The sequence below is a fragment of the Salvia hispanica genome, chromosome 3 (genome assembly GCF_023119035.1).
Source record: "Salvia hispanica cultivar TCC Black 2014 chromosome 3, UniMelb_Shisp_WGS_1.0, whole genome shotgun sequence".
In the NCBI taxonomy this organism is placed as follows: Eukaryota; Viridiplantae; Streptophyta; class Magnoliopsida; order Lamiales; family Lamiaceae; genus Salvia; species Salvia hispanica.
The window spans coordinates 43,929,331-43,940,684 of NC_062967.1; the positions used below are offsets into that span (position 1 = coordinate 43,929,331).

Consider the following 11,354-nt stretch of genomic DNA (forward strand, 5'->3'; position numbering starts at 1 on the left):
AAGGCACAACACCCACAACTAGTGGTAACGCCAGAAATTTTAATGTTGGAAGGCCCAACTTACTCTTCATGATTGTGAGATATTTTTGTTTCCTAATCACCAAAAACTGATGCAATCTAGGTGGGGACTACGAGAAAGGATGGATATGTGCGACATAACTTTAAAATTGAAATTACTGATAATATTTATAAGATACATTTATGGATTTCTTAGAATTTTATGGAACAAAACTAAGGATAAAACTAAATAAAAGAAACTTTGTGAAGCTAAAACAAACAATAAATACTACCTCCGTCCCCAAAGAGTATGAACTATTTCTTGTTTCGTCCGTCCCTGAAAAGTATGAACTTTCTAATTTTGAAAAATTCAAACATATTACCCCTACACATCATTTTATTTAAAACTTATACCATTGCCATTACCATTACCAACTTATACCATTACAATAATGTGGACTCCACTCTCCACTAATATTATTTTCACTATCATTTTTCTCTCTCTTTCTTACTTGTACCCTTATTTGTTAAAACCCGTGCCGAACTCATTGTTCATACTCTTTGGGGACGGAGGTAGTATATAAAAATAACTAAACATTGTAAAACTAGAAAGAACAATCTGTGAGATAGGCCTTGTGGAGCCGAACACTGAACTTGATGGTTAAAAGGCGGAGTCATCAATCATTTGTGCTAGGTATCCATATTTAACTTATATATATGTATAATATACTACTAGTAAACATTAAAATTGGTTTGGGGAACCATGGGCCCCTGGCCCTCACATAGCTTCGCCATCGCCCACAATCATGTTTTTTTCCTAAGATCATGCTCTTCACAATTCATGGGTCACACTATTCTATTATTCAATTTTAAAAATTACAATTGCTAAAGACATTTTCTTAACAATAAAACATCATTGAAAAAACCCCGAAATACCATTACAAATTCCTAAAAATTAAAATTTACATTATTGAAATCCTAAATATTTAAAATTACATCCTAAAAACTACTCCTCTAGCGGGCGGCGCGGGCGGCGCATACCCAGTTGCAATTTGAGGGCGCTTCAATCATCCAGCCATGCACAGCTTGTTGTCGAGGATTCATCCAGGACATATCAGCATGGAGAGCATTCTGCAAATACCCGAATAACATGTTCACATTACGAGGGATAGGTTAGGGTGGAGGTATGAGAACCGATTGGGCTTGGCTTTGTTCACCGGCGGCTAGCCTTCGCCGCCTTCGTCCCTTGCGGATGCGATACGCTCTGATTTGCACTGTTTTAAGTATTTCATGTCCATTATTTGCATATTTTATCCATTTTTGGAGTTTAATTTTCGCTTTTGTCTTATTGAAAATTCGCAGCTACTGGACTCAACCCAATGGTCGCTAGCCATTGTGTAGCGGCCCACTGGCAACTCATTGGAACGCATTTGTACTCAACACAGTGCCCACTGAAGACGTCCAGTGGTATGCTAGAATTTCACCGTAATCCAACCGAAATTTTCAACTTTTGTTGGAATCTTACCTCATTGATGCACTATTTATTAGCACAAAAAATACCTTCAAGTTTACAGTGTAGATCTTGTATAGCTAAAGGTCAGTACCGGGATATCGAACACATAGAATAAAATTGCAATTGACTACCATATACTAAGCGTCATATACTATCTAGAGACACAGAGTTTTTTGGTTTTGGTTTTATAAACTAGACATAAATAAACAAGTACTCCCTCCCTCCCATAAAAGTTGAGTCACATTCCTTTTTATCATTTATCAACAAACACATCAAAAATACCAAATGTATAACATATGCAATTTAAGAACATAATTTTCATATATTGACATTTAAAACGAGTCAAATCTAGCCCTTAAAAACATGCAAAATCCGTGTTTGTCACTCATCTAGCCTTAGCCCATTTTTTCAAGATATCTTTATAACTTTCATACATTTCTCACATCCCAACTGACTCTACTAACTTATTCTTCACTTAGTTTTGAATAAGTTTGGGAGGATGATGTGGTGGACCGTGAAATTAGGATTAAAAAAAAAAAACAGAGGTCAATTGTGTCATGAGTATAATATGAAGAACTTTAAAAACACGCATGTGTAGGGGCATATTAGATTGAGTTTCCAATAATATAATGCTCATATCATCTTTGATTAAGTATGACTTGATGTTTTGATTTGGTGGTTTGGTGAAAAGGTGCATAATTAGTGAATTGTTTGTTCGCATTGAATCATGCTTATACCTTGTGAGATTTGTGCCTTAATTCTTTCTTGTGTGATTTCTGCATGCATGTATATATTTATAAAATTTGCTCTTAGTCTGTCTATGTTTACATAGTGTTTAGGTTTATAAGGGAAGATGTTAGACAATCTTTTCATAGCCTACTTTTTTTTATCCAATTGTTTTACCCTTTTCAAACATGCAAATCATTTTGGAGCTAATTTTTAGTCTTTAAGCCTATTTTTTGGAAACCAATCTAATGAAGACAATTCCTTTGGTCATGCCTATAACATTTGGAAACCCTTTTGTTAAACAGTAATTGGAGTCATGCCTATAACATTTTCATTTAAAGAATTGTAACAGCCCGGATTTCTAGGGTATAATAAATATGGCGACTGCTACCAAGGCGGACTTAAAAGCAATAAGAACATAGGCTAGGGTTTTATTTAAAGAGATTTGACCAAGGTATTAAACGAACTATCAATGCAATAAGTCAACGGTTTAACCAAGAAAATCAATGAAGAATAGACACCATAAACTATGATAAAAAATCAAGGGTTCGACATAAATTCAACAAAACCACAACATGTCTCAATCTTCTAAACCAAAGGGAAAAGGTTTAAAATAGCCAAATAATACTAATAAGTTTCAAAAATTCAGCGGAAGCAACCAAGAGAAAGTGAAGCTATGTATGAAGACACAACTACACTTGAAGTTCAAAATATCCATCTTATTTTATTAATGTGCTCAACACCCGCCACCGCTCGTCGCCGTTCAACCTGTACATAAGGAAAACACATGCAGGGCTGAGTATTTTGAAATACCCAGTGAACTCATGCCAAAACATATTAATAGTTATGCCACCCTTACCATAGTGAACTCGAGTTTTGCAATTATCAAAATAAATATCATCGAGTATCACAAAAATGTTTTCATAGACTGGCCAGTCAAACAACTCCCCACTTTCTCAACAATCCATCAATCACAACATTTCCATAGTGCGACGAAAGTGTGGCCACACTTTTCGCCCACGAGACCGGCCGACTAGCAAGGACGGCTCCCGATCCCACCGTGTACACTAGCCTGGTAGGGTTTGCGGCCCTACTCAGACCCGAATTTGTTTATACATATCCATAGCCCTATAGCCCAATGGAGCGAACTCTCAAACTAGGCATCAGGCGCACAACATCATCAAAACAATCATATGCATGACATAACAGTTTAAACCACCCTTATCTCTCCACATTCATAAATTTGCATCATAAAAGAGTTTAAGAATAAAGCTCACCTCGACTGCTTAGATTTCAAGTACGTTTCTCTCTTTCATTATCCGGCTTCGCAACCGAGGTTTCACCTTTTAATCACATAGGCACATATCACTAATCAGTTTCAACATCAACTCCTAAATCATGCATGTCTCAACGCTTCCCCTTTTTCCCACCGATCCAGATTACGTTTATCATTCAAACCAAGCCATATCCATCATATAAGTCTTCACACTCAACAATCTTAGATCTAACATCAACTTGTGTCACACATGAGTGTTAATCACACGTCACAAAAACATACACGCACACACGCACGCATACACACACACGCACATACATTTTCTATGTCCCACATATCCCACTCTCGCTCAATCCAGATGCATGAGGGTTCAATAATACCGATTAATCGGTTAGAAAGAAGAAGATTAATATGTAGGTACCTTTTCTTGTCAAAACGAACGGTAGAAACGAAGTAGAGACTTGATTCTTCAAAAATCTTGAGGCTCAAACTCTAACTCTTCTCAAAAAATGAAGGATTATTGGAGAAAAGTAGAAGAAAATTGAGAGAGAGAGAAAAAGGGAGGGAGGCGTGTGCAATGGGGGTGGGGGCGATTTTTTTGATGGCTAGGGTTAGGGGTTTCTCTTATTTATAGGGTTTAATAAAATCTTTAGGTAATTAAATAGAATATTAGGGAAGATTTGATTCTACACAATTAAATAAAATAAATATTGTGAAGTAGAGAAGAAGATACAAAATGGCGTGAACTAGGGTTGGAGAATATGAAATTTTCAAAAATCTTGGCTACTTATTTAGCCAAGATTTTGTTTGGTATATTTTTCGGAGTAGAATAAAATATCACTGAGCAAAAAATAAAAAAATAAAAATCCTCCCATTGGAAAAGGAAATAGGCGAGTACTTGGCCATCCAATAAGGAATGGATTTTTAAATATTAACTAAAATAAGATATGGCAAGATCTCTTGAGGTATGGTAAGATTTGGTAGAATATTTAAATTCTAGGTATGGAAGAAAATCAAATAAGGGATCAATTAAACAAATAAAATAATTACTTCTTCCCAACCTAGGTGATTTTCGAAAATCACCTAGAACAAATATAGGCGTCGATTTCTTCCATAGAGAAATAGAGAATAATTAGGCTTTGGATTTAATTTGGATAAATATCCCAAGATTTAAATTAAATCCGGAAAAATAGGATTTTTCTCCAATAAGGCTAAGGGTTTCAAAAATTTCAAAAAAATGTTTATGGAAAATATCCTAATAATCTCACTCACCCTTAAACAAATAATTCACCTCAAAATTCCTTTAATTCAAATATTCATATGCCACGTCATATATTCATCAAGTTTGACTTTTCAAACTCCAACGCAACCCTAGACACAACTTTGTCATAAGAACTCATGCAATAAATTCATTCATCATTTAATTCACGTCTCCCACGTCATCAAATAAAATTTTACGGCTCTAAAATTAGGGTTCGAATTTTCGGGGCGTTACAAGAATGTACTATCTTTTTTGCTACACTGATAAAAAGATGATGTTTTTTACTACTCTCTGCTTTTTCAATCAAATAAGGAAACAAGAGGAACCTCGATCATCCTTCTTCGTTCGCGTGGTTTGTGTCATTGCTTACCCAAGACCACGCGATCAAGTAACTAAGAACAATACGTACACACAATAGATAGTTGTACTTCTTTCGTGTTTTCTGAATGTACGAGTTTAGTACCAAGACATATCCTCTTAAATGTGTTATACTCAATCAAGTGATTCAAGTCCTCTGCCTGGTGTTCTCACTGATAATGCTGGAGAGATTTAGATTTGTAGTATCCTCACTACTTTTCAATATATAATACTACTATAATAGGTTAAACTTAAGTTGAATGCATGCTGTCGTTACAAATAGTTACCCATATTGAATAAAAAGAGATGAAATGTCCATGCACCATTTGTTGATTGGATATATCACTAGACCAAATTAGTGAGGTTTTCAGAAGAGAAAAGTATTGTGAAGAGAAAAATGAGCATACACATTACATTCATAAGGTTTATGCATCCTCTGGTTTGGAAAATGGAACCAATTGCAGCCTTGCTAAGTACCTTTTATGGAGTATTTGTTCAATCTTTATTTACATTATAAATCTCTTGTCCTCTTTGGTGCATATATAGTCTGACGAGCAATTCATAATTTCATATTGAGTAATCATGAAGTTTTAATTTTTCTTCTCATCTATGCACAAAATGTCATCTTTTGATTATGTTTAAAACTACGCGTTTCCCTAAAATAAATCTTTTTCTTATATTTTCCTTTACGTTCTTATCTTTTCTTATTCTATTAAAACAATAACCTCACCAAAAGAAAACAAATTGTTCACAATAGGATAGATTTCTTATTCTATTAAAACAATAACATCACCAAAAGACAACAAATTGTTCACAATAGGATAGATGAGAAAAATTGAAACTTCTTGTAATATTTCAATTTCAAAGGTTGTTATGAGAGTGACAAATATTTGACCATGGTTCATAAGTTTAAATCAGTTACGTATCCAGGATTTCTGTTTCGGGGATACGGCATTTACATTGATTTATAGCTATAAATTTCGATCAACATTGTTCAGTCATTTTCTTAGTTATAAATATTTTATACATATATATTTGAATATAATAATTACATAATAAATAAATACTTTAAAAGTAAATATTTTTAACATAAATTATTGAAACAAAGATTCAATTGTCTAAAAAAATACAATAACAAAACAATTAATATAATCTATGGAAATCTTATATACAGAAATATACAATTAATATCATAAATTATTCAAGAATATTTCAATTATGTTTAAAACAGTACTGAAAACAATACTAATACTGTAAATAAGATACTTGAAATTTTCATATACACATACAAATATATATTAGAGTACAAAATACATTGAAATATAATAACTAGTAGTACAAAACAGAATTGAGAAAGTCATACTACAAAATAGACTGGAGACAACAAAATAGTGATATATAGAAGTGAAAAACTAAAAAGCGCCGGAGCTCGAATTCGAACTTGGGTCTCTAAACACACTAGGAGGATCTTTACCGCTGCACCAATTTATCATTCAATACTAAATCAAGAGAATATATAATAAAGAACGATATTTTTGGGGGTACAGTTGTACCCCCTTGTTCTACCCTGGATACGCCAGTGGTTTAAATGGCTATTATCCCTCTTCCTAAAAGGGTATTGACACATAATATCACGAAACTTTCCGAAAATATATTTTTTCTCACGTACTTTATACCTGACATATAATATCACAAACTAAAATAGTTGTTGAATTTTTCACACCAGCGATGTAATCTGCCCAATGTTAATCTCGTATGGCGGCATATGGCAGTGCGCCCGAAAACCGCCACAGGGATATAGCGGTCAATAATTAAATTAAAAAATACTTCTATATTATAGTTAATAAAAAAGTTAGAAAATAATAAAATATTGCATCTAAAACTCTTAAAACATAATTATTGCATAAAATGATGGTGGAAATATGATCTACATTTTAGATTTTAGCTTAATTAATTATCTTTTCAATTGAAAATTAGGTCGGGTGTGGGTCAATGGGTCGGTCTCTAGTTATTGGGCTGAATTGTCAAAATTGAAGATAAAAAAAGTAAAAAAATGGACTTTAAAAGTCAAAATTGGAGATTAAAAAAATGTCAAAATTGAGGGTAAATAGTCAAAATCAAACCATAGTAGGATATTGTGATGTGATGTGATGGTTAGTAAGATGCAGCCGCATTTCTTTGTTATATGTCAAGTTTAATGTTCGCGAGTAAGATCGTAATGTTTATATGCAATAGATATTGTTTTACAACTAATTTCAGGCTATATATTTTACAACTTCTGATCTAAAAATAATTTGAAATCCTGTCACTGTTATTGCTATTTGCGCATCTCTGTTTAAGGGATCTGTTTAAGCTTTTTCACCTTCTGCTATACATAGTTGTATCTAAAATTCCTGCCAATTGAAATACAATGAATGTGAAGAGGGCAAGACTAATGTCATAATCAAATTGCATAGAACTCTACCATTAACTGCTTGATCTTATCTTTGAAACCTTGTCTCTACTACGAACAACATCATTGCTGCACATGAATTACAAATAGGTCTTCCACACAGAGTTTCACACTTAATGCTGCTAGTAACTCAATGTCAATATCTGAAACTTTTAACTAAGATTTCCTTCACCCACTAAAAATGCAGATTTATTGTGCAGCTCTATTTACTACTCCATAACCAATTTACACTTGTGTTTCAAACCTTATACATACCCTTCTTGTGCTGATTCTGTGTCAAGATTGGTGTGAAATGGTCCATTCCCCCTTTATTGAGATGTGTGTAACCAAATTAGGGGTTTCTTGCTAATAGCCTTAATTTGAAGGGGCCACAGTCTAGTTGAGTTATGTCATTGCAATTCCAGTGACTGACTTTCTGCTTTGTACACACTGCTCTCCTATTGGACATCATGTGGAAGTGCTATCAAGATCTCAATCAAGGCACATGAGGGAGGGTAGATACAGAGGATTGGCTTTTTAATGTACATTATTGACTTTCTTGGACATGAAGATTAGTTTCTAAATAAGGTAGCTTTTAAATGTAATATGAAACACTAAGTATGTGGTTCTGCTTGTGACCAGCAAACCTTAGCTTGAGCAAAAGGGATTTGAAATATTTTTCAACAAAATCAGTTGAAGTTATGAGTACTTTAATGGATTGCCAGTTGAAATTCATCATTTTGAGTTACTATTTTTTAAAATTTGTGATTCACTTGGTGAGATGAACTTATTTTTTTATTAATAACCATTAGTTATAGAGATATTGGTCACTAAAATTATAAATTTCGTATTACCACAAACTTTTAAGTTGGTTTTAAGTATCATAAAATTTGCATTTTATTTGTTATTTCTCATGGCAGGTCAATCACTAAATTCAATTAACTTATGTGCATTTTTTTATCTTACTTGGCACTACTAAATTAATGTGGTTTTCTATGTGCCTTTTTTTTAGCATACTTGCCACGAATTTAAAAAAATGTCTAGAATATCATAGATATATCACGGCTGCGCATGTAGGATAAGTTTTTCGCCGAAAATATATTGTTTGGATTGAGTTGGAAAATAACAAATGTAAAGTTTGTGACATTTAAGCAATGTTTTAAAAACCGGACCGGACCGGCCGGTTCGACCGGTCGGACCGCGAACCGGTAGGTAGTCCGGTCCGGTTCACTCCTTTAAACCACCAATGCATTGAACCGCTGTGAACCGGCAGAACCGGCCAGCCGGACCGTGAATCGGAAACCGGTTTAGTATTGTTTTGTTTAAAATTTTTTAAAATTTGTTGTTGGTAGAAGTTGAACTCATGACCTCTCTTCTACATAAGAAGACCTCTACCACTCCACCACATGAGCTCATTTAACAATTTGAACATCAAATATTTTTATACATTAACCATTAAATTTTTATCTACAAAAACTAATAATTCATTTTAATTTTATATTCTTTAATATAATTGTTAATTATAATATAAATAATTATCACCCTCTATATTTTAATGATGCTCTACTTACCATCTATATTATTATTAGTACCATATAAGATTCATTATTTACTATAAATAAATTTTTTATATTACATACTTAATTTATATACCCTAGCTATTGACATCAATGAATATTTTTATCTAAACTTAATACCTAATTCGTATTTAATTATAATATTATTTTATGAAATAAATTTTCTTAAATTAATAAACATCATCTATTTTAATACATACAAATATTAAATTTCTTAACAATATTTAATATATGTGTTTATTATATATTCCGGTTCAACCAATGGTTCGACCAGTGAACCGGTTGAACCAGTGAACCAGTAACGGCGCCGGTTCGCCGGCCGGTCCGATTTTTAAAACACTGCATTTAAGACTAATTTTAAAGTTCATGGAAATCCAACATTTGGTCAAAGTTTATAGTTTAGTGGCCAATATCCCTAATTATATACCATCAAAATTAGCTTAATTTAAGTCAATAAGGACTTTAAATTGTAGATTGGTTTCGATTTCCGAAATTATTTTGTAGATTTGTACCATTATCATTTTCGGCGGTACTTTATAGTAGTAGTATAATAAAAATGAAATTTGTAAATCCATAATAATCAAACACGTAGAGGTCGCTTTGCACAAATAAAGCCAACATTTAGTGCAATAATCTGTCAAAGATATGTAGGGCAAAATTCATAAAGCATAGTTAAGCTCTTGTTTTAACACTAAATGCTTTTTGCACCCCAAATTCAAACTGAAAATTAAAAGCTAATTAATATTGAAATGTTTTGGTTAAGTACTCTTCCATAATAACATTATTGTCCTGTCAAGTGTAGGAAACTGACCAAAAGTGTCAAAAAAATTACATCAATGACAGAGGTAAATTAACAAATTAAACGTTATTTCACCATAAAATTCTAAAATTGGAAAGAATTAATTCCAAACAGAGCACTCGAGTGACATGGAGGTATACCATTGTAGAATAAAGTTAAAAATAAATTCTCTGCATTTTCATGTTGTATATTGTATAAATAAGCAACGATTACAAATTAAAAATACAAAAGAATTTGCATGCAGCAATTTTATGTGCAATTAGTGTAGCACCTTACCCAAAATCCTAAACTCTGTTTCGAAGTATTGACTGGTACCTAATTTGGAGGCATGATTGATAACATAATATCAATCAATTTCAACTTAAATAAATAAATATGTGACTTGGAACAATTAGGACATCACAATCGAACCAACCAACTTGTTCGCTTGTTAATTACACGACCCTTTTCAACTACTTAATAAATACATATGTTTTTGGGTTTTTGCATGAAACAATATTATTGGAAAAAAAATCCAATCTCCAAATGACAATTACCTAGTTGAAACATTCAGCATTCAATATTGTGGTGCATAAATTTCGTCCAATGAGCTGAATGCTACCATTCGTTTACTATTTACATCCTGCTAATTTCAGTTTCAAAATCAATGAACATCGAATATTCGTTTCATATTTAAGGATAATTCTATGGGAACATAATGAAATGCAAACTCTAAATATTATACAAACGCTAAACTATAACCTGAATTGTTAAAAAATGTCAATAGATTACAAAATAACAGCAACAGAAAATATCAACACAGTGTCAACGGTTGACACCGTGTTAAAATTGTGTTGACATTGTATTGAGATTGTGTTGACATCAAAATCTTAAAATTTTACATTGTGTTGACACTGTATTGAAAAGTTTAGAATTTGTACAATATATGAGTTTGCATTTTATCACTACCTTAATCCTATGTGGCTTCTTGATTCTCGATATATTTAGAGTGAACTACGCAAATGGTCTCTGAATTATGCGTTTTGCACGCAAATGGTACCTAAATTTTGAAAATATCGTGGATAGTCCCTGAACTAAGGTGTAATCACATTCATAGTACTTTTTCACTATTTATCACAATTTTACAACCAAAACGCTCCCAATGCATGAAGGACATTTTTGTCCTTTTAATCTAGGTACTGGATTTGATATTTTCTTCATCTCTCTCTAGTACCTAATTTGATATTTTTTTATAGTTTGAGTACCTTAAATATTATTCACTTCACTTTTTCAATCACTTTATATCAGATCTTCTTCTCTTTCTTTATCTAAAACTTTTAATTTTTTACTTTCTAAAAGTTTTAGAGAAAGAGAGAGAAAGAAGATCTGACATAAAGTGATTGAAAAAGTGAAGTGAATAATATCATTTTAGGTACTCC

At 32.6% G+C, this 11,354-nt stretch overlaps 1 protein-coding gene across 1 annotated transcript in view; it reads right to left on the reverse strand.

Moving 5' to 3' along the window:
- Positions 1 to 1,426, reverse strand: part of LOC125210272 (splicing factor U2AF-associated protein 2-like) — a 4,866-nt gene extending 3,440 nt beyond the window's left edge. Inside the window, exons 1-2 of the mRNA XM_048109832.1 lie at positions 1,373 to 1,426; positions 1,038 to 1,127 (exon numbers count right to left, since the gene is read on the reverse strand). Of these exons, the coding sequence (XP_047965789.1) occupies positions 1,038 to 1,127; positions 1,373 to 1,426 (144 nt within the window). The remainder of the gene's footprint in view (positions 1 to 1,037; positions 1,128 to 1,372) is intronic.
- Positions 1,427 to 11,354: the final 9,928 nt, after the last annotated feature.